Source organism: Apteryx rowi, unplaced genomic scaffold (genome assembly GCF_003343035.1).
Source record: "Apteryx rowi isolate R43461 unplaced genomic scaffold, aptRow1 scaffold_234, whole genome shotgun sequence".
NCBI classification, from domain to species: domain Eukaryota; kingdom Metazoa; phylum Chordata; class Aves; order Apterygiformes; family Apterygidae; genus Apteryx; species Apteryx rowi.
In genome coordinates this window covers 715,440-740,494 of record NW_020448686.1, presented here as the reverse complement: position 1 = coordinate 740,494, position 25,055 = coordinate 715,440, and the positions used below count along the sequence as shown (strand labels likewise).

General features: G+C 36.0%; 1 protein-coding gene across 1 annotated transcript in view; it reads right to left on the bottom strand.

Moving 5' to 3' along the window:
* Positions 1–24,304, bottom strand: part of ZNF385D (zinc finger protein 385D) — a 350,278-nt gene extending 325,974 nt beyond the window's left edge. Inside the window, exon 1 of the mRNA XM_026065941.1 lies at positions 24,031–24,304. Coding sequence (XP_025921726.1) covers positions 24,031–24,304 — 274 coding nt within the window. The remainder of the gene's footprint in view (positions 1–24,030) is intronic.
* Positions 24,305–25,055: the final 751 nt, after the last annotated feature.

Sequence of the window (25,055 nt, the reverse complement as noted above, 5' to 3'; positions counted from 1 at the left end):
ATTCTCTTCTCTCTAATCTAGCAATCAAAAACTGTTAAGTACGTACTAAATGCAGAATCTTTATTAGCAATGGCAAGTGAAAGGCAGCAGAGACAGCCTCCTCAGCTGAAGCAGAACGCCTGTCACAGGCACGGCTGTGTCCTGAAGAAACAGTTGTACAATACAGCTTTCTCTTCCTCCCCAAACTTGTTTGTAGTGCTGCCATTTAAAGTTATTTATCAGAAAATGCAGCCCAGAGTATTCATTTTGGAAATTACTGACCCATACATAAATGTCCTGCCCGTTTGTTTTCTATGGGTTTGTACATCCACATCACTGAGATTGATTTAGGGTTAGTCTTACCCAGTGAGAAAGCTGAAGGTAACAGAAAATCATGGAACAAAAATCCAGCTGTCAAGATAACAGAGAAGCCTATAATGGAAAATAAATCCTTTGCAATGCCATTATCACATACGTTTTTCAGAGAATAAATACACTCAGGTGTTATATTCTGCTCACAAACCAGAATCACCATTAAAGGTTTCATATACTAAAAAGAGAGATTATCTCCAAATATGTGGCTTGCCTTAGATCACAGGCTAGAAGTTGCACAGTCCTGTGCTAAAAACATCTTTCTAAAGCCTATTCAGAAAGTGATCTGTTTGTTTCTTTGTTTTGGGGGGGGTTTTTTTGTTTTTTTTTTTGCCTTCCAGAGCAGACTTTTCAAATCAGTGAACTATGTATTAATTCCTCAATGCCAGAAGAAAAAACACTATGAACATCAGATGATCTGTAAATAATTGTCTGGCCAAGCAGTGAGACACAAAGGCAAAAAGATCAATAAACTGATTTGCAGACCTTCCAAACCTGCTTACAGAGCTGAGAAAAGCCTGGGTTTACTTTATTTCATATTACTAAATGCTTCACTCATGAATCGATTCGGCTTGGAAGACCAAGATTTAATTCAGCCTCTATAATTATCCAATTAATGAAGGTTTTTTTATTAAACTTTTGTATTATTCCTTAGGATAATGTAAATAGAAAATATATTGATTAAACTTATCTGCAAATCTAAGTTGATAAAAGAGAACAGAAAACACTTTATTTACTATTTGTAATGGCAACCAACAGCTTTTGAAGTCTACCAGAATAAGCGAATCCTGCTTCAGTTAGAGGAAATAAAAGAAACCCTGGCTACAGAATCAGTGTCGCTGCTGAAAAGATTTTAATTTGCAGAGAATTTTTACCTTTCCTTGTGTTCTGTAGTTCTCAACACTGCAGTGAAATCTATTTTTCTTTTGTGAATTCCTACATCAGAATAAAAACTCACTGACACCACTGTAGCCTCAATGCCTGGCCAACCAAAGATTGCAAGGAAAATGACAACGTCATTCTAAAAAGTAACAGGGCCAAATATACTCTATTAGTCCAAACACTATATAGAAGCAGCATCATTATTTTCAGTTAACTGTTTCTATAGAGGTCACAGATTTTTGCTGCTTTCCCATAMACACAGCCCAAGCTTTAATAACATTAATTTATTTCCTGTATAACAGGAGAGGAATTCAAGTTGGGCAAAAAAAATTCCTTTTCCTCTTGATACAGATATATAGTCTGTAGCAATAATCTCTAATCATTAAAAGCTAGGTAAGTTTTAAATTTGTATAAGCTAAATTTATTTAACTATAAATCTTTTCTACTACCGAGGTAAAAATATCACATATCAAGCTATAGTCAAGGAGTGAACACACTATATAACCATTGACAGAACAACGATTAAAATACAACAGTATTTCTAAATCTTTCAATAAAGTACAGAGTACAACTTTTTCAGTAAATCATTTTTTTGATTTGTCAAAAGTGAAGATCACGCTTGTATACAATTAGAATAAAACAAGGGAGATTTCAAATGTTTCTTACTACATAAACTTTTGATTAGCTATTGCCAGAAATACCACTAAAGTAAAAACTCTGTGATGTTTTTAAATAAYTGACATGGAGTGTATACTAAGTATTTTATTTTTAAGTTCAAATATCTCACTGGACATTTTGAAAAGGCTTTCTTAAAATTACACCCAACAACAACAAAAAAAGAAATGGTACTGTAAAATTAGATACAAAGGAAGTAAATGAAAAAGTGCTTTGCTCAAACAGCTGTTATCAATTGCTTATGGAAATACATACACTGAAGAATGATATTAATAGTAGCTGCAGATGGTTTATTAAATCCATCCATCTATTACAGTTAGATGGGTTAGACAAAAGTGAAGATATGAACAAACAAAAAATACTGCTAGTCACAGACACTTATGTGAAACATCAAACGATTCTCAGCAGAAATCAGCGCAACTGATGGAAGAAGTGAGTGGAAGCACAGCTTCTTTACAGGAGCTGAGTACTGACCAAAACTTTCTGGCATATATGCTTCAGTATCTAATGAACTCAACTATACTTCATATGAGCAGAATAATTTATGATTTTGCCTGGTACTGAAGAGTTGTAGAATTTTCAGTTCACAACCTTATCTTTACATATTATAAATTAAGTATCATGAAGAAAGCTGAAGCTGTAAATTTTCTTCCTTGTTCTCTGTGGAGCTATTTTAAGGTATTTTGATTTCAAGTTGTTTTGATGAGGATTCAAATTATTCTTTTTCCCCATCTAAAAAACCCTCCTTAAGTTTATTCTTTACAAATAAGTAAGAAAATCAAAACTGAAATGACCTCAAAGTGAAATTTCCAGAAAAATAAAGTTCAGCGGACCTGCACGTACCTTCATAGATGACGACTGTGGGGAGGTTTGGCAAGAAAAACAAGGCCGAGTTTCCCAATTGCAATGTTAGAAATCTATCAAGAATATTTCTCTTCAGGATTTGATGACAGCAGGTCTGCTATGAGGACAAAGTTTTAGACAAAATATATTACAACCTAGAATCAGAAATTATTAGCAGAGAGAACTGATTAAAGAATAAACATCCTCCAAACTGATTAAGTTTTGCAATATTGCTTTTGAAAAAATGAGAACAAACAGGTATTTCATTCTGGTCAGGGATCTGTGGGTAGAGAAAGATGTACCACAGTTTTTCCAAAGAGGACTTCAATTCTTTACTCTGATGGATCTGCAAAAAGTTTCATAGCAAAATATTTCAGGTGATGCTATTATTATTATTATTATTATTACTATTACAATGCAATTATACAAATTCACAACATTCAGCAATGTATTGGTTTTGCCCATATACAGTGAGACCACTCTGCAGTAAAAATGATGGAGAAAATAGACATTTAAACTGTCAGTGGCTTTACAGAATTTTTTGGAACCAAAGTTTTCAAAGGATGCCAATACCAAACCGAAACAATAAAAAGCTCTTCTCAGTATAACCAACTAAGCTAATAAAGTAAGTAAAATACCAATAGCATTTGATGGATAAATGCTGGAAATGTAAATGGAAGAGTGAATACATACATACATACATCTCCAAATCATTCCCACTACAGTGACATAAATTAGTCTTTCAATCAACTATTGTCAGCTCTTGCATTCTCTATGTATTCCAGCAGTGCTTAAGTGAGTTTCTGAACAGGGCCACTCAAAATGGAGGTATGGAGATTGATATGGGAATTACTTGTCAGATTTGGACTACAAATGTCAGAAGAAAGGCAAGCCGCGGTAACTGGAGTGTGAAACAGATACCCTTCATTCCAGTTCTGGCTGCCAGCAGCTCACTGCACCATTTTCAGCGACTCGGGAAAGAGCCGTGCCTCATATTCCACACCTGCACCTGAACTGGCTGAGAAGTTTTGTTTAGACACTAAAGTTTACCATCTTTATTAGAATCAGGCTGAAATATCTGCTAGACTATCAGATAATTTGCCAGTTTAGAAGTTGATGTAAAATAATTCATGCAGCAACATGCTGAGTACTTGCAGTCCCTACTGCTACAGGTGGGGTTTTTTTTTTCCATGAAAGGGGATGAACAAACAATTCATAAGCAAACAAATTAAAGGTGTACATAAGTTTGTAAGTGATTTGATTCTAATCATCAATGTATTAGAAATGTCAGGACAGCTATAAATTCCCTGTAATTAACCATCAAGATAAAACTCATTTAAACGCAGTTATTAAATGTTGGGAAAATTAATTAAGCTCAAATGCCAAATACTAAAACTTAAGTTTGTAAGCGACAAACAGAAACTTGTGTTTCAATCTATACACTTCCAAATAACAGGGACAGAATTCAGTTTTCAGAAGGAACTGGAGCATCTCTCGTACAAGGAAAGGCTGAGAGCAGGAACTCTTCAGCCTGGAAAAGAGAAGACATAGGGGGGGATCTTATCAATGCRTATACATATCTCATGGGAGGGTATCAAAAGGACWGGGCCAGACTCTTCTCAGTGATGCCCWGTGCCAGGACAAGAGGCAACAGGCACAAACTGAAACACAGGAAATTCCACTTGAACACAAGAAAACACTTCTTTACTGTGAGGGTGACAGAGCACTGGAACAGGTTGCCCAGAGAGGTTGTGGAGTCTCCTTCCTTGGAGATATTCAAAAGCCGCCTGGATACGATCCTGAGCAACGTGCTCTAGGTGACCCTGCTTGAGCAGGGGGTTGGACCAGATCTCCAGCGGTCCCTTCCAACCCCAACTATTCTGTCATTCTGTGATTCAAATCCTGAAAAGTATGGTTATTTCTGGATTCCTTAAATTTATTTTGAAAAAATAAAAATAAAATAAAATAAATTTTAATTTTAATTTAAAATAAAATAAAATATACTGTAACCTTAAGGGTCCTAAAAAATTAAGAAAAATTCAACATAGCCTGCTTGGACAAGCTGGGGAGGAGAAACCTCTGGTCCACCAAGTGATCATGAACACAAAATACTTGCCATGAGAAAGTATTATCCCTCAGGATAAATCTCTCTGACTTGCAAGTCAAATTTTATTTCAAACAAGTGTCTTTTACAGATATATCTTTACTGCTCTGGTCAACTCTGCAGTGCTACTGCTAAGAATTATAAATAGTTATTATGGCAATGTACAGTCTGTAGCAAACAGGAACTTTGTGTGACCAAACAACCCACTGTTTTTGAAGATAAATCATTAAGTTTTATGAAATAATAGATTTCTAAGTTTGGAAAACTCCCAATTCAAGTTTATCTAATTTTTTTTATTATTTTTTCAGGATTTTCTCTTTATTGTGCCTTTAACATTTTTTTTTTTTTTATTTTAGGAAACTGAAATGCAAGGACAGGTTGCTGCACACAAGCCAATACAACAGTGTCCTGTTTAAGTAATCAAATAAATACTGTGATCTTAAGTAATACCTTCCTGGCTACACAAACACCATATACTCTCTTTTACACATTTGCTTAATTTAGTAAGGAAACAGACAACCCATGATGTATAAATTTACTGAATCTGAGACACATCTAGAACTGCTGGCCAGAGCTTTGATCTCTTAAGGATGGAAAATAAATACATAAACAAAAAGCAAGTTAACAGGCTTATTACTATTCTATTTCTAGCACCAGAGGGTTTTAAGTGAATTTGCTCAAGCAGTCATTTACTAAGTATCTGGATAACACGCAATTATGCTATATTAGGATCAGTTCTTTAGGATATGCATATCAGTAAATTAAAAACTACAACTTTTAGTAAAGATTATGCCTGAAGACCTAACCCAATAAAATGGCAACCAGAAGCAATTCTCCCTTGATCTAATCCAACACTGAGTCAAACCTTAAACTCATACAAGTCAGCAACTCCTCTCCATTTCCCTTTTTGTGTGTGCTAGGGGCAAGACATTAACTAAAATCCATCTCTTCCCTTCAAAGATCTCCTTAACCTTTGCACATTAATCTAAACAGACAGAGGTAAGCAGCATCTCACAAGATTTGACCTGAATTTTCTTCCTAATCTCCACCTATCCAGAAGTTTACTAATGCTATGAATAATGATCTGAGTTAAACTTTCCCAGCACTGGGAAAGAGGGCCTAACAGAATCTGCCAAGCATTGAATAAGCATCATGTTTTAATTAGCCAATTTATTTTTACTTAGAGTTGCACATGAGACAAAGACATGCAATTAAAAAAAATACAAAAAATATATCTCCTACTGAACAGTTCATCACCATTCTGTATGTACACTAGTAAGAATATTTTCAAAGGTAACATCTTAAGTTAAGTACATTTACCAAGAACCAATCAACATCTTTGCTCAGAAATATTTATACTGCTAATATTTAAAGTATATCCAATATCATAAATAGGAAATGTATACAAATCTTGGCATTATTGTCAGAAGACTATTTAGTAGCATAAAGTAGCATGGTTTTAAGACCACAACAGTTCAAATCAACATAGCAAAGCTGATTTAGCAAAGAATTTTCTGAAGATACAGTGAATGGAAAGCAGAAGGATGTGTAATGTGGGAAAGGGCTCACAGAGTGGAGACAGGAAAGAAGAATAATAATAAGAGAAGAATAAGAGCATGATTTCTGCAAGTAAAATAGGATGGGAAGAAAAAGATAGAAAAGATTAAGAAATGATTGTTTAAAGGATTTATGTTCACTGGCAATACCACACATTTTTCTGGATACAATTTAAGATATTTTTCAAATTCAGGTCATTTTTATAGGCTGAAAATGTAGAACTAAAACTCTCTTCACCACAGTTTCTTTCATTCTCCTTCACTTATCTTCCCTCAGTACTCTGTTAATGAAACAGAAATAAATTCCTAGACACACAGAAGAGAAAATGGTGGACGGTCAAAATACAGCTGCATCTTAACTACTTAGAAAACACTGGTTTTCTGTGTTTCATTTCACACAATAATATTAATATAATATTAAATTTCTCTTACAACGAATGGGTTATTTAGCATATTATCTGGGAAGCATCTGCTAATTAATGAGAAAACATGTAACTATGAGTTATTGTGAGACTACAGGACATGGGGAAGTTATGAACATTTACATCTYCTAAGAGATGGAAATTAACAATTTCTGTTATGAATAGGAAAAAAGTGGTGGTGGCATTTGACAAAAATTCACAAAATGTTTCAAATCCTCACACCCTATGTTGCACTTAACTGTGTCCCATCGGAAGTCTGAAAAGTTTGATGCATGTATGTATTCTCCATAAAGCTAGAATAAATCCTTTATTGTCCATCCTTCATCCTTTCCTCTGCTCCCAGATAACTGCTGTCTTTAATATTCTCTTTGACAAGGGTAAATAAAGACTGAACTACACTCAGCTCAAGCTGAAATGGAAGCCAAATGTGATTGGGGTTGACTTTTTTTCCAGCTCATCCAGAGTTCCTGTGATAGAGCCCATTAGGAATACCTGAAAGCAGATAGTTCAAAAGCCACACAGTTATTCCTGGATTTAAAGATAGATTGGAAATGAATGTCCTGTGGATAAATGCCTGTGAAAAACCTAGAGGAGAATAAGTGCTTGGAGATTAAGAGATTTACTGTAACCTCTATGAAAGCTGAACATGTAAAGGGCAGGAATTCTTCATTTTTCAGTCAGCAAATTTAAAGGGGCAGAGATTTAGACATTATCCCAGTAACTACTTAAAAGTGCTCTGTGTGTGTGTGTTTGTGGATATATATACATATATATATATTTGCAAATCAGCAGATGTATATTATTAATAGATTATACAACCATTTATTCTGTTCAGTAAAATAAATACAATTGTTAGATGTCTTAATTTTTCAAAATGGCACTGTCTAGTTCTCTGTATTTATTGCTCAAGATCTCCTGCTGAACTGAGGGCAAAGAGTTCCTATCTGTTACCAGAACAATACGCCCTCAGTGAAGGACACTTCATATGCAACTTGACCCTCCTGTTTGCTCCGTCATCTTAATGTTTTATGACCCATGGGAAGTACAAACCTGGACATGCGGAGGAGCTTCTACAACAAACCTGCTAGATCTTACTTATACTCTTCTTGCCCAGTGTCTCCCCTTTAAGGCAGGAGAATCGGAAAAACATAGAAGTATTCATGTCTACAAACAGCAAACAACTGTCTCCTACCAAAGCCAATAGGCGAAGTCTGGAATGTCGTGCTCTCCAAATAAGCCCATGCCTTACAAACAGCAACATATAGTGAGTCCATCCACTGCGTGACTAATCCTTCTGCTCACACTTTGCCATTTCTGAAGTTATGAAACTTCAGGAATCGTAATTCACAACCAAACCTTTGATTCAGCAAATCCCTAAGGATTCTACCAATGGGATTGATATAAAAAATAAACACTATCACACTCCTACACATCTGATCTCATCTCCCAAAGGCACTTCAAAAATCACAGATCAAGTCCCAAAACATTTACTCAGGACAAACTCTTACTGATGGCAGTAACAGCTCCAGGCACCAATGAATTGCCATATAAACAAAATTTCCATCAGTGGTTTTGTTTTTGTTTTTTTCTAATTGTAAAATGCCAACGATGCTAGGACCTAATAAGCATGTGGGAATATTAGGTCTTACATGATAACTGCTGAGCAATAAAAATTGTTTTAGCTCTGCAAAGAAGAGAAAGAAGCTCTAAACTTCTGAGTAATTCTGTAAACATCATGAAATTGTGGCTGCCAAAACCTTCAGTATTACTGGGGAGAGGGGATGGGGGGGAGGGGTAAGAATGAAGCTGAAAGGGAGTTTGAGGAATTTTTTTCCTATTGATTCAATTTGTTAGAAAATAATGTCTCCGCTGTAAGTATCACCAATAAAGAAAAGGAAAGAGGAAAAGTGACTGAATACTACACACAAAAAGTATTTTTTATTACTTCGTATTATTGTTATGGTACAAACTGAAGCTACCAATATTTCTATTCATTTATGGAAGAACAGAGTTGGAATATAAAGATCATATGTACTTTTGCTTGAAGCATCTGTTCTCTGCAAGGAAATAGAAAAGAGTTTGATATACTTTCTTTATTCCATGGTAACTACTTAATATTTGGGTTTAAAACAGCAGGATGCTTTGGAAACATGGGCTAACATCCTCAAAAGGTATAAGAGTACTTCACAGTTCAATTAGTGGTTTTGGAAGATAAAGCATACACCGTTATTGACCTTCTGTTAATAATGCCAAGATTTATTCTTTCTTTCCAATCTGTAATATTGGATATACTTTAAAAATTAGCAGCATAAGTATTTCTAAACATAGATGTTGATTGGTTCTGGTAAATATGCTTAAGATGTTTGTTAATGCCAGAATATGATTCTCCTAAATAAAACCTGAATGCTACCATGGCATGTATTCAGCACTRTTGTTATAATACAGACATGTCTGAGGTAAAGATAGAAATGAGAAAACAGGGAACTCCACATAGAGAAGGAGAAAAGGAGGGAGAGAAATTCAAGGTCATTCCAGAGAGGCATTAAATTAAATTCTACAAAAACGTCTACAATTTTTTTCTTCTCACTTCCTTTTCTGGAGGTAACACATTCCACACTCACAACATGAATTTAAACAAAACAAACCCTTTCATTTTAATTTTTATATTTCACTTTTATGCTGCCAAGGTTTTATCTACAGTCTTCACATTCCTTTTGCCTTACATAGTGATAAAGATAACAGAGTCCCCATCCTGAAGACTGCCAACATGGCAGATCTAATATTACCATGCGGTATTAGATAATTCCACGGATGATATGGTCTAATTAAACTAGTTGTAGAAGAACAACTGGTGAAATGGCAAGATGACATAAATGTTATGGGCCATTTCATACTCCAAAAGGGTTTTCTTCTAGAAGGGTACAAGTTAGGTATATTGTCAGGTTTTCAATTACTTTGATGCAAGAGACAAGCAATTTCCTCTTCCATCCCACAGCCTTCCCCACAATTGTTCGTTTACTCTTGTAATAATTTTCTATATTTGTATTTACCTCTGCAACTTAATCCAGTCCTATAAAAAATGAACTTTCATGCCTGATTTTCACACCCAACCATGAAAAAGGACTGACCTAACCCTGTTTGAAGCCTACCACTCCCTCATTAGTCAGTCACCTCTTGCCTCAGCACTGATCCCCTTTTATCCTGCATAAAAGTAACAAGGCTCAGGGGTTAGTTCCACTGCTCACAGAGGGTTGTAAAGGGCATTTCACTACCAAAGAGAGAGTTTCTGCATGGGAAGCAAGGCCTTCTAAAGTTTTCTGTACTAATTAATAGTATGAGTTTAACTCTCATGTATTGCTACAGTAAAATGGTCCAGTAGGAAGCTGTCCTTGGCCTGATTACTGGCTTTAGTATTGGTAATATCCTGTCTTTCCCTTAGGGCTTCTTTGGGTCACAGTGGGTGGTTTCCAACCTTACAAAAAGCCAAGAGAAAAGGAGCCTTAGGCGCCTCACTTTGTATACAAACAAATTGAGCACATTTCAAAATCTATGTTGTGCTTTGTGTAAATACATCTGTCTGCTTTGGTCTGGAGAATGTTGTGAAATGCTTTATTATCAAAGGAATATAAAAGATGAAGGAGATACTTGGCTTTTTCCAGTCTTCTGAAACTGCACTGTAAGCTCACCACTCCTGCCATTTTGCATTTGCACACGCTGCCTCAGCTCCCACATTTTAATGGCCTCCTCTCTACAGCAGGACTACAGAGCATGGAAAGCCCTGTCAGAACAGATTACATAGACAWGCTTTGTGCATCCAGAAATGGTAAGTCATGGTGACAACTCTGTTCCTGGGCAACTTTGGGGATCAGCTAAACAGGATTACTCAAGTTCTCTATAACAAAATTTAATACAATACCCATAGTTTGTTGGCAAAAGAAGAAATCAACAGTACGAAGATTGTTCTTCAAAGTAATTAGAGTGGGGATAGGAAGGGATATATATTTTTACTAAAATATACCAGGTATGTTTTAATAGCACTGAACAGTAACTACACCACTCCACATTCCCACTGACAAAATCATTGTTGTATGAAGATACGATTTGTTTTAGTAATCCTATCACCAACTAACACACAGAGATCTGTCAAAAGTTATAACACAAAGTAAATATAAGAATGCCATTCCAATAATGGTAAGACTCCAACAGTGTTATAATACTTAACCTTGCTAAGTATAAGTTTACATCAGTCATAATATTATATGAGGGGTTTTCTTGAATGTACTGAATAAAAATAGTTATTGAATAAAATAGTGAAGAAGGAAAAAAAATTATACTGTATAAAAGGAGGTTCTCTGAACTATGAAATTTGCAGCATCAATGAATAAAATCAAAACAGAAGAAATACAACTCAGCTTTCTAGATCCATTAAAGAATGGGGAACCTCATCCCTATTGTTGTTCATTTAGAAAACAGCAGTATGATTTATTTTACAAAATAAACACATATTTATGACTGCTTGGAAAATTCATTTCTTAAATAGATTAGCCCTTCAGCAAAAAACAATCCACAGCTGTTTTTTAAAGAGTTAAAACTAGCTAGCCTCTGACTATCATACAGGACTGACCAAGCAACTAGGGAGATGATACACAAGCATGCCCTCTAAAAAGCACAGCACTAGAATTTTTTTTCTAGCCCAATATCTAACATATTTCTACACATAAAAGTATGTCACAATTTGTCTATGTCTGTGCGTGTTTATGAATATATAATCACTGTACTCAGTAGTGCATATATTCAAATTTAACCAGAGCCCTCTAGTATCCTATTACTGTCGTCAATGGGCTGTGTGTAATATCAGAGAATTCAAAAAAGGGGCAAATGATTTTCCCCACAACAGATTTCCAGGTGTATACCGAACTAAACTAATTTACATCCATGTTTTCAGCCTGTACCAAAAAAGGCAAGTAATTTATAACTACTTGTACAGAAATCCATTTTTATAGAGATAAAAATAGAAAGTGAATGTACTAAATAAAATCTTTTGGCTTATAAAAAATAAAGTGTTGGCAAATCAAAATACTGCTGAATAGTACTGAGACTTATATGCCAGCTATAAACTTATTTAACTGTTCTTTGTTCAGCTGTAGAAAGCCTTGCTGCTTGTTTCCATCTGAAGTTACACAACCTTAATTTGCAATGTTCATAAGACCAGAGAGGCTTGCTGCCATTCTTGACACAATTTATTTCAGAGTAATAGGTTTTTAAATGCCAGCTCTGCAAGTCTGGATAATGTATATTTTTCAAAACTTGGCAGTTCCAGGTTCTTTTCTTTGGCTTTCTCCAGCATATTTCATCTGCTTGCGACAAGGGGTCACTGGTATCAAGAGTCAGTGATAAAATCAAATAGAATGCAGTGAATGATTATGCAATGCTTTATTCTCTAACATTTCAAGATTTTGACTTTAAAATAYTGGAACTCCTTTGGTACCGATGTGTGGTACTTTTGTCACTAGACTGGAATGACATTTCTAAATACATATCTATACTTTTCCCTCGGTATTTAAAAAAAAAAAAAAAGCAAACAAACTCAATCTCAATTACGGAGCCATTTTTAAATGAGCTGTTCCATCACTCCAGTGATTACATGGCAGAGTCTATGTTGATATATTATAAGGTTTGCATTAGAAGTTAATATACTTTAAGAAAAATAATTTTGAATGGCTATTATTATTAGCCTGCCATGATGACAAAGTTTGTCTTAATATAACATTGGAACAACAAAGTATTTACTGTTACTTACTACAACTGTTCATCCCTCTGTCACCACTAATGACAGAAAAATAAAGATCTAAAGACTAGGTCCATGTATACTAGCAGCTTTGTTCCTAGTTTTAATCTTTTTGAGAACATGAGCTTTATTTAGATAATTTTTTAACTAGATAGACTGTGACATACATCAACAGCAGATCTGACTATACGCTAGAGGCAATTTGAAGATAAATAAAAACACTCGAAAAGGCTTCAAAAGTTTGTTTTACATCTCAAAGCGTTTCTTATAATACAGATTTTGTTTTATCTGTTATGCTTCTGTCAAATAACAGCAATGACTTTACATTCAGAGAGGAGTTTTCTGGCTGTTTTTTTCTTTTTAAACACACAGTTAAGAAAAATCTCTTCGGCTGTACATCTTGCTTCTGATATAAATTATGCAAGCAGGCCCCTGAATTTTTAAAACTGAGGTCTTCCCAGTGTATTTTCTATAGAACCATAGAAAAATTTAGGTGCAAAGGGATCTCTGAAGTTCATCTTGCCCAACCCACTGCTCAAAGCAGAACTAAATTGAAGGTTATACCAGACTGAGTTCAAAATCTCCAGGGAAGAATTTCCACAGCCTCTCTGGGCAACTTATTCCAGTGCTTAACCTTTCTTATTGTGAAATTCTGATTTTTTTTTCATACATCTAATCAGAATTTCCCTTGCTGCAATTTGCAACTATTGCCTGTTGTCTTTTCACTCAAAGAAGAGTCTCACTCCATTCTCTCTCTAGTATCCCACTAGGAAGTTGAAGACCTCCCTTAGCCCTTCTCTTCTACACACTAAACAAACCCAGCTTCCTCAACCTCTCTTCATGTGTCATACGCTCCAGCACCCTCACCATTTTAGTGACACTCCTCTGGACTCACTCCATTTTGTTGATGTTTCTCATGTACTGGTGGCCCAGAACTGGATACAGTACTCTAGATATTATCTCAAAAGTGCTGAGAGGAGAATAACCACTTCCCTCAACCTACTGGCTATGCTCTTGCAAATGTAGTCCAGTATGCAGTTAGCCTTCCTCTCTACAAGAGCACACAGAAAGCTCGTGTTCAACTTGTTCACCAAGACCCCCAGGTCCTTTTTTGCAAAGCTTCTTTCTGGACAGTCAGTGCCCACCTATAATGCATGGGGTTGTGCTGTTCCAAATGCTGTTGTGCATTTGTCTTTGTTGAACTTCATGAAGTTCCTGTTGGCCCACTCCTCCAGCTTGCTGGGSTTCCTCTGAATGGTAGCATTGTACTCCATCATATCAATGATTTCCCCAAGTTTGGTGTCAGCTGCAGACTTAACGAGGGTGCCCTATCATCAAGGTCACTGATGAAGATCTTAAACAGAACTGGCACCAGCATCAACCCTTAAGGAGTGCCATAACCAACCAGCAGCCTGTTAGACTGCAAAGTGTTGACCACTACCCTTTGAACCCGATGGTTTGGCCAGTTTTTAATCTATCTTGTAGTTCACACATCCAGCTCATATCTCACCAATCTGGCTACAGAAATCCTATGGGACACCACRATGGAAGACTTTCTAAAGTCAAGGACAATGATATTGCCTTGTTCACAGAGTAAGTCATTTCATCACAGAAAGCTGGTCAAACACAGTTTGTGTTTAAACCTGTGCTGGCTGTTCCCAATCACCTTCTTGTCCTCCCTGCACTTGCAAATAGCTTTCACAAGGATTTGGTCCATAATCTTGGTGACTGATATTTGGCTGACCAGCCTGTATTTGCCACCTTTTCTGAAGATGAGAGTAACATTTGCCTTCAATATTTTATATTGTTTCCATATAGATTCCTCTTAACAGTACTATCCTGTTTGCCACTGAAAAGTTTCCCAATACACAGATTTACAAGAAACACTCCCGCAGTCTTGACCCTGACACCCTAGGGGTGTGAAGTCAGATTACTCCAAAAAGGTCTGCTGCTACTTTTAAAGAGTTCTAATTCTTAATACATCACATGGCAATGATGCCTCAAGAGTATTAGATCTCTACGGAGTTGGGAGGACATTCCTAGTAGTATCTCAATTTGAACTTGTCTACATTTGTCTATGGTCCTTGTCACTCCTACCTTTGGTAACAAAAATGCTGTCATTTTATCAGTGAAGTTGTGCTGCCTCTTCCAGGAAAAAAGAAACACTAAAGATACTACTTCTATAATGGCAAAAGGAGAAAATGGCAGCATTGAAAATGAAAGTTTATTAAGAATCACTAGCTATGCATGTTCAACTACAGAAAAGTTTTATGACTACTAACATGACTCTGAATCAATGGGAAGTGGAGTTAAGGACAGTCAGAACTAGAACTGTGTAAACAGTTGGTTTTCTTCAGCTTAATGAGTAAACCAAAAACTGTAATAATGGGGAAAAAAAAAAACCAGGACATCTTAGCAGAGTAATTAAAATCGAGGAGCAAGAAAAAGACAAAATTCTACTGTCTTCTGCCAATAGAAAGGACATGATTCAAGCAGCTAAGGTTCAAGCCCCTATTTAATTTGAGAACAGAAACAGAAGTGGAAGGAGGAAGCTTTCTCCACTTTTTATAAAATATTGTTATTTCTATTGGGATAAAGTGAGAATAAATCAAAGGTAGGGATGGGGATCTCCTGGCAGAAGGGACAGATGAATTGTTAATTGTTGCCATGAATAATTAAGCATGGAACAGATTCAACAGAAAAAAATTAATAAAACTCCATTTGTGAATAATCTGTGACAAAATTGCTAATGAACTGCACTCAAAAATGCCAAAGTGAGCCATTCTGACATTTCCAGTGTTGCTTTCACTCTACTTATCTATTGAGTGAATTYGCTCCAACCTTGCAAAATGTTTGGGCACTAAATTATTTCTCATCAAAAATATTTTCTTCTTCAAAATCCTATGTGATCCAGCCCAGAGGGGGACTATTTCTTGGGAGCTAAGTCGTATAGTCATTATGCTGCAAAGCTTGCAAAAAGAAACATTCAATGCTACTTTTAAAGTCAAAAAATGCTACTCTCTCACATTATATTCCATATAATGAATTATATATTATCCCTACTAGCATGGGTTACATTTAAAGACATATTACCCTGAAATAAACTGTCTAGATAAGAGTTTTAAGCCTCCAATGTCTGATTACACGGCAAAGGATTAGTTTAGTAAGTGATGATTACGTGGTCAAGTTAGCTGCTTACTTTCTGTTGCCTACAATTAGCATACATTTCCAGGTCTCTAACTTCATATATGAAAAACTAAGGGACAAGTCTACATGACATCTATATATGTATAATGTTGCCTGCACAGGGAACCCATGAATACTAAAGTAATACACATAATAGTGAGAAAAAAAGAAAATACAAATGAACTTGTTCCTGTATTAGCAGTGTGAACTGCAGATTAGAATTAGTGTTTCCTTGATGATGTAAACTGAACTGGCATAAATATGTGCTAACATCAAATTCCTCAATAGAGTGCCTCATTTTTCTTGAAATCAAAGGAAATTTGTAATTCATTTCATTGGAGCTGGCCTTAAAACTCTGATCTTGAGATGTATTTTCCTCTACTATGAAACATGTCAGAGGATCAAAAAAAAAAACCTAATGAAGAATTCAGTGATGTGACTACGAGAAACAGAGTATATTTTGAATCAAAAGAATAAAAGGACATAAATAAGAAAAAGTCAACATTAGTGAAATTTATGTCACATTTGATGGTATCTTTTTTTGTTTTTCTTCTACTCATGCTAGATAAATCTCCAAATAGAGCTTAAATTCTGTGATATCCTAAAAATTACAAAATGAATGCCACATGAGAGGTACAAAAAAATACTTTTACCGTACCAGCCTATAACAGTAATCTTTATGTGCTGTTGAAGATGCCTTTAAGCACCTCAGCCGCTCACAGCCTTAGCATAGCGATCGGAAACCCCGTCCGTGTTTGCCAGAAGACAGCAAAGTAATGAGCTACTTCAGAACTTGCTGAAACTATCAGACACTGGAGCAGAACCTAAGCTACGACCGGGAAGAGGTCCCAGGAGGCGAGCAGGTGTTCCAACTCAAGTAGCCAGTGGAAGAAGGAGCTATGTGATGCATGCCGAAGACTAGTGGAAAGGAGCCATTGTTCACAACTTAGAGGTTCCTTTTTTTTTTTTGGGGGGGGGGGGGTGAAAAATTTTACATCCTCAGTGAGGACAGAAGTATAGAAATTCACAGTTTTCCAGACAAGACTTAGATCCTGAGACATATTACAAAAAATGTGGGCTTAATAGTGCAGGCAGCTGAGAAAGCCAGGGAAACTAGATAAGTAACTTTTCTGTTGGCCTAAACTGCCCAACATCTGGCCTCACTGAAGGAGCCTTAAAGCTCAAAAATCCCATCTCCTTGGCAACCTGCTAGATTTCTCACAGACAATCCTGTAAATGGTCCTACGGATGGAGACAACTTGCTAAACACGTTGCTTTGGAGACAGTACCCAAAAGTATACAACTGGGATATTAATAGAGATCCTATGCAAAGTGGTACTCAGGCAGAAAACAAGGACAATAAGGACAGACCAAAATCACTTTTTTTGTAACTTTTTCAATCATCTGCCGTTACAAGCTTGTTTAGAGCCTGGGCATATGTTCTTAGTGGTTGAGATTTTCATATACCTTAAATGGTTCAGCTGGTAATAACCTGCACAGTGCAGGTTTTATTCAGTTGTTCCCTAGGTCAGCAGTAAAGAAAGAAATTCGCCATTTGAGATCACACTTCAACAAAGGACATAAACATGTTTTTAGGTGCACTTGATGAACAATAAGGAACTTCAAAAAAATCTTTTAAACATATATGGCAATAGATTTCCACTTTTTTCGCAGCTTTTAAAGAATTTTCAGGCAAGCATAATCAATCATAGTTAATAATCATGGTTTTGTTGTTTTGAGGGCCCCTAGTTTTTTTTCATTCTGTCATGCTATTCATTGCATCATTTGCTGGATACACTAGTCATCTACATGAAGAATTCCTTAACTACCACATATTTCTCCTCCCCAAATTCAAAAGTCTGTTTTGGGAATTGCTAAAATGTATGTTACCTTTGTGCCTGTATGGCATTACCGAAATTATTGCAGGTACAGTGGTGAGACTTTTTTCTCCCCAGTCTCCCCGCAACTTGCTACTATGCTAGGGTTTACCTATGATCTGTCTGTTTTAAAATTCAGGAATGCAAGTTGTTGAACTAGGTGCCTACATTAAAAAGAAAAGGAAAGACTGGATTTTAACTGAATATCACAATTTTAAAAAAAGAATTCATGATAAAAGTCATGCCTAACGTGCCATTCTGAGATGGCTAGTAATTCAGGAACACAAGCAATTACTTTCTACGTTCATAAGTCTCTCAGTATCTATTTCTAACAGTTAGCAGTTAGCTAACTGTAGCTTGTTCACATTAGAGATTTCACAGATGCAAAGAGATTGTCCACAATTACCATTCATGATTTTGTTGATCTTCACAAAGCCAAGTGGATCTTACTGCGCTTGACACAGGAAATATAACATCATATATGAGCTGGCTCTTTCTTAAGCTGAATTAATTCAATGATACACCAGCTACTCTGTGATAAACTGTGATGTCACATGTGGTGGCTTGGCACATTACTGAATTCCTCAAGCAAAAAAAAAAAGAAATTCTGCAAACAGAGATAGTGCTATAAAAGCATATCTTACTTGAAAAAGTTCTTTTAAAAGCAGAAAATATGTTAATATTTCAGTAGCTGGTATAGTAATATGATGAAAGCAGACAAGCGCATTAGAATAAGAAGAAAAATTCACATCTAGAAGCAGTGGAAGTGATAATGCACTGCCCTCAGCCAATCCTACTTATCCTGATGTTTCTAGCTTTGACATTTGGGAGTAATTACAGAATACCCAAGAGAAACCTGCTGTGCTTTTTTTTTTTACAAAATACTGGCAGCTTTATGACCCACAAACTAGAGGCTTAAAACCAGAGCATAAGTCACACTGGATTTACTGTTAACTGGTCATGAGGCTCTGCATGAGAACATGGCATTAAAGAAAAAAAGAGTTTTCAACAATAAAACAGTAAAATAACTGCTTGGTGCTTTGTTCTTCTTGAGAGTCACCTGTCACAGGTCACTGCAGGTCACTGCTAGAAACACAGCTTCCAATGACATCTTAGGCTGATCCGACAATACCTTTTTTCCACACGAAACTAGCAGTGAATACCCTCCTCTGAAGAAGCATAAACTTTGTATGAAGATCTCCTCTATTACTCACTACCCTATCCAATTCCCTTGCTCTGAAAAGAGGACTAACACAATAAAAAGAGGAGGTGACACCATTCCACTGAAGACAGTAGCTTATCACCTTAACAAAGCAAGACCGTCTGCCCAAAAGCTGCCAGTCTTCAGGATCAAAAAAGTGACAGAAGGGATGTAAAGGATAGCAGCAGCACAGAACTAGAAAAGTGCTGGCAACAGAAAAGTGCTAGAAGAGACTTGGCAAGTGGGTATAGGTGAGTCTTTTGAACTTCCTAGGTCCGGATAGGACTGGATAAAAAAAAGTTAAAAGTTTTAAAAGATTAAATATTTAATTTGCCCAGAGTGCAAGTATTTACTGATTAGATGTTATGGAATTATCACCTGAAGAGTTGTTGGGCAAAACCACATCCAACCACTGGAGTGTGAAACCGATTTTACTTTTATTATAGCATGTATTTCAGCATAACTATAATAAATGGCTATCCATTCTGAAGTAATATTTAGTGCTAAATTAAGGGACCAGCTTTTTACAATTAGCAAGGGATAACAATTGGATATTTAATACTCATGTTTTCACTTTGTCTTTTTTCCAAGCATTCAGTGTCCTTGTTCACAGTACAATAGAATTCTACTAAGATGCAATTTCACTGAAGAAAATTGCAGACAGGTTTAGTTTAAGAGACAGTAAATAAGCCTTGCTAAACTAGATAGCATGGTAAAGAAACTACTGCCAAAGACATCTCTGAGGTAAATGGCTCCTATCTATCAAAAGAACAATCTTTCAGATATCAATTTTTATGACGAGAGGAATTCTATGAATTTTGTGGCATTTCTCGGCTTTTACATTTCATTATTTTTCCATTCATTATTTAAAGTTTTGCAGAAAGTATTGCATGGGAAAGCAGTTTTAGTTTTTGTCCTAACCGTGCCTTACTCATGACGATTCAGCCATTTACACTATAGGAAGTACATGGGAATTTCTGGTTTATATTAAATTTTACTAATATCAGCAGTCTCATTGGTACTAGTATACACTTGCATCCACAGTCAGTTTTCCATCCTATCAATAAAAACTTGAGTTTTACTCCTAATAGTCAGGAAAAAACATTTCCCYGAAAAACTCACCTCCTACCCCCACATCCATGCTGATTTTATGAGAAGTGGTACAGTGTCAGCAGACCAGAATGGAAATGCATTTTGCCCTCTTTTAACCCCAAAACCTACCCTAAATTGCCACTGAATTGCTTGTCACCTTGCTACAGCGAGCAGGACAGCAAATAGGCAAAAATTCACCAGAAAGAGAAATATAGGTTGTAAGGGAGAAAGTGTGAGAAGACTTTTTAAATGATGTAACAGGAAATTATTAAGAGGAAAGAACGTGGAAAATTATGTTCCCTGCAGCACATAGAGTTCCCTAACAGAAGTCCTGATATCTCGCCATGCCCCATCTCAAATCGTTGTACCAAATAATGGCGCAAGTAGCAATGGGTTCCCACCGCCATGACACATAGGTTCTGCGACTCTGCACAAAGTGCTGTTCCAAGGCTGCGCTGCCTCAGAAAGGCACCAAGCAGTATCATATCGCGAAGCTGCCAAGCTGACAGGTAAGCCACCAGCAATTATTTCTTAGAGTGAACCTTGGCGTTTTTCAAATTCAGTACAGATACCAGCAGGAACAGAGATATCTGTACTGAATATGGTATAGCAGCAAAGAGAGGCTGCTTTTACCCCCATGATGCACATTTTTATCTATTTTTAATTGTATATTTGCAGAGGTTAATAGGCTTTGTGCTTAAGCAATTTACCTTAGGAAATTACACAGAGATATTCAAGTATAGTAACATGTTCTGTTATTTATGTCCAGGAAATAAAAGCTGCTTCATACAGTTTGAGGATGATGACTATAGCATGATACCTTTAATTACACAGACAAATGCTAATACAGCTGAATCCCACCTCTGTTCAGCAGTCCATTACAAATTGTTTAGGAACAAGACATGGGCTGTTGCTTCATGTAAATCAATCCTCCATTTCTATTACCCCTCATGATATAAAACTCAAATTTGCCTTGCTTTGTGGAAGTAATTCAGAGATGACACAAAACAAGGCGCAATCACACTTCAACATTTTTCCCAACCTTTCCACAGTACATTAGCTTCAGAAAAGCACACAACTTTGCAAAGGGATCTACAATCCATAGTACAATTCGTGAATCACTGAACTTGGAAATGGGGTTTTCTAGTGCACAGTGCAAGCACTTCACTCAACGTGAGATATAACAAGTAAATACTGGTTATGAAGCTGCAGAAGACACTCTCATAAAGCAAAGGCTTTACTTAATTTTAATTTACAGCAGAATGTGGTCTCTTAAGAATGATTAGACAATAAACCTGGGCATTGAGCATAACAGCTGTCTTCTGTGACAATTAGACTTCCACATGAGAAATAGCATTCTCATAAATAAAGCAGCCTACTCACATATATTTAAGAAAGCGTACTGTGCATCTTTAATAGTTACTTCAGTTACAACAGTGACCTTCAGAAAACTTCATTTGCGTGCACATGACAAACTGAACGGGTCAAGTCCTCATTTTTTTCAGTCAGGGTCATGTGTCACTAGACCTTGCTAGGGTTTCATCAACAAAACAACCATTTGTCTGAAAAACATTGCTTCAAATTTCAAACGTATTAGCTTTGAAAAAGCTTTTACCATGGAAAGTCTGGCAGGTCCTGATTTCTACCTGATTTAGAACAAGGATCTCAAACACTGTGTCTCTGTTCAAAGTATGGGGTGGGTAATTACTCAAACGTTCAACTCTAATTACAATTTTTAGCAGAGAAATAAATATATATTATTGCTCCCTATGTTTGATTAAAAAACCCTGAAATCTCAAAGTTTGGTGGCATGGCAACATCACTTCCTTATGTTCTTCCTACGCGCTTCACTCAGAGTAAGTGGAGTGCCACTGTTGGGTGATACTCTAAAATTTCCCAGATTTGCAAAGCCTCACATTTTTGGGTACCCCCTCCCCCCCCCAAAAAAATAATAATTGCAGTTTGAAACAAAGATCTAGATAGTAAATCAATTGTGTTCTGATTACAAATGGATGCAGTTACACAGGAGGTAGGGATACTTTAAGGAGGAAATAGGAAACATGCTGCTACTTTGCTACCCTGTAGAAAATCAGTGTTGAGGTACAATTGAAGGCCTTTGAAAATCATTTCATATTAGCAAATCATTGCTAATTCTTTCATTGCCATAGAATAAAGCAGAAAAATGAACTGCAGAAAAACAACACTTTATATCATTACCAAAATTGTTGTGCTAATGACAAGAATAACCCAATTTTACCTTACTTGAAGATAGTAATAACTTAAGACTGTGTGTGTTTGGTTTTTGGAAACAATGCATTTGTGGATAACTACATTCYACCTTGAATCATTTAGGAAATCAATAATCAATCTTTCTTTATGCATCTTCACAGCTCCCATTAATGTTAGTGGTATTCTTTTTAAGCCTGGACTAAGAACAGTGCCAAACATTATATTCTATAGTCCTGCCATTTGAAATCAAGATGATTTGTGTTGTTTGGTTGATGTATTTTATCTTCTTTAAAGAAAATAAGGAACACCTTGTACACAACTAAACATCCATCCAACACACTTCAGCAACACATCTGTATTATTTCCAACAAACTCCCATGTTCTCAAAGCCATGGCAAAGCACAGACAATATTAAAATACCTCCTAAGTCCTGAGGATTAATGTTCTGCATATGCTTCTAGTGCTCCCGCAGATAGGGAAGGAATCAATTCATGGCACAAAACTTTAAGGAATGTGTGAAGTCTGAAGGAAGAAAGTCTCTAAGTCATAAATACATTACATTACGACCCTCAGTTCTGTGACATGGTGCATAAAAAATGATATACCAACACAGAGACCACTATCTTTCACTATAACTCTATGCATACTACAGAAGAGCTGGGTATCACCAATTATGAAATTGAGAACTAAATTACAATATACCAGTCTGATTCTTCCCATCAGAGACCATGGTTTTGCATCTATCTGCTCTATTTCTGTACATAATGCCTCCAGCATGACTTTTTGAGACACAGAATTCACTCTGATGATAGGAAAACATGTCATCTACTACAAAATACTTTTCCAAAGCTGTCAATGAAATCAACTGAAATCAAAAAAAAATCTTTGATCCATCTCCTTTTAACTTCGGTTAGGATCTTTGAATAGACTTATGAAAGCCATGGATTGTGTTCTGAATGAGCAACCTAAAGGGAATTGAGTTTGGGAAATTATTTATTTGTTTTGTGTATTTTTTTTATTTTGATTTATTCTGCAAGTGTTTTAAAACCATTAAAAGCAAACACACCTCTACCAAGTGCAACCTTTCCAGCAGATTTTCAAATATGGAATATCACTGATAATGTTGAAAACCATCAAAATACAAATGAAATGAGAAACAATCTGAATCAACATCATCATGCAAACACAATGCAAAACCAAAACACTTGAAACAACACAAACAATATACCCTTTAGCAATTTCCCCAGTTAGGGATGACCTCCAAGTACTCTCAAGTCATTGAGAGTCTTTGCAATAATTTCAAAGGACCTGGCCGAGTATAAAAAATGCTTAGATTCATATATATTGACATTACTGCATATTGCTGCATTTCTCAGATCAACATCAATAACAGTGTTTATTGACGATACAATACACAGTGAATCAAGGTTCTCAGTGGTACAAGATCACAAAGGCACAACTAAATCCATCCTGCTAAATGAGGTCCTTCAGGTTTCTTTGAAAACTGTAAAAATAAAGAATGTTCGGAAGATTTATTAGGAGTTCTATCTAAACCACTAAAAACTTAATATTTAAAACTTAGCACTCCATGCACAGACCATCAGTTTTCTTGCTTCTAATCTATTTCTTATTGCTCCAGGAACTGAAATAGGTGGCTATATACCACTGTAGAATATTCAGACTGTGGATGTTTTTCGACTGACATTTATCAGCACAAAGTTAATTTTGCAAAAAGTCAACATTTTTACCCAGCTCTGTACGAGCTAGAAAGACAAAAGCATACAGCTTACACAAGCCAAAAGGTATATATATTTTAATGCTTACCATTATCACTTTTGAGATTTCCATTGCTGAGCTGTTTTAATCTCTTCTGATGGGATTTGCCGTTATAGTGGATTTGTGCCTGAGCTGCAGAGTTCAGTTGAATGTTACAAACATTGCACAAAGTGAAATTGGTATGTTTCTTTTCTCTCTCCTTCTTTTCCTCAGTGCCATCAGGTGCTAAATCTTTCTCATTTTCTCTGTCTGGGATGGATGTAAAATCTGAATTGTACGAGTGATTATCAACTGGTAAGTCAGGGCTCCAGGGCTTCTTCATATTTTCTGGGGAAAAAAGGAATAAGAAAAAATCATGAGTAAGGCGAAGTAATATACGCAGGATTTCTACATCTATAAATTACAGAAAGGCTGAAATTAGTTCTTTATATTTTCATATTTATACACTACAATTCCTCTTGCATATTTTGCTTTCTGTTCATGTTTTTTAGTTAAACTTCACAGTTACTCAAATGAATGTCTTTAAATTTTTTAGTGCTACTATTAAATCTGTCACTGGAACTAAGCTCTCAAAGTGATTTTTTTCTAATTGTTTCCCTCTTATCTCTTGATTGTTTTGCTATAGTTAAGAAATAGCAGATGAAAAAAAAAATCAACCTTATATGTGCAAAATATGAAGCAGTTTCAAATGGCCAAATAGGTCTTTAATGTAAGGGTGGAACAGCTTAGAATAGATCAGCCATAGTGGAATGTTCCATTACACAGAAAGAGTCATCATGGTCTAGCAGCTAAATCAAACAACTAGAAGAGAAAAAACTTTAGTTACATAAGATCTGGGCAATTAGCAGTGGTTGTTCTGTATCTCTTCTTAGGCAGGAATTCATGGCAAGAGAAAAGAATGGAGTACAAGAATGATGCTTACGTGTATTTAAAAGATGAGAGCATATTACTATAACTAAATAGCTCAAACACCATTGAGGTGAGTGGAAAAATACATTTCTGTGCTAAGCAACCCACGGCTCTTTTTAGCAAGCTCTTTTATTAAAATAAAAGAGTTTATCAGATAAAAAAAA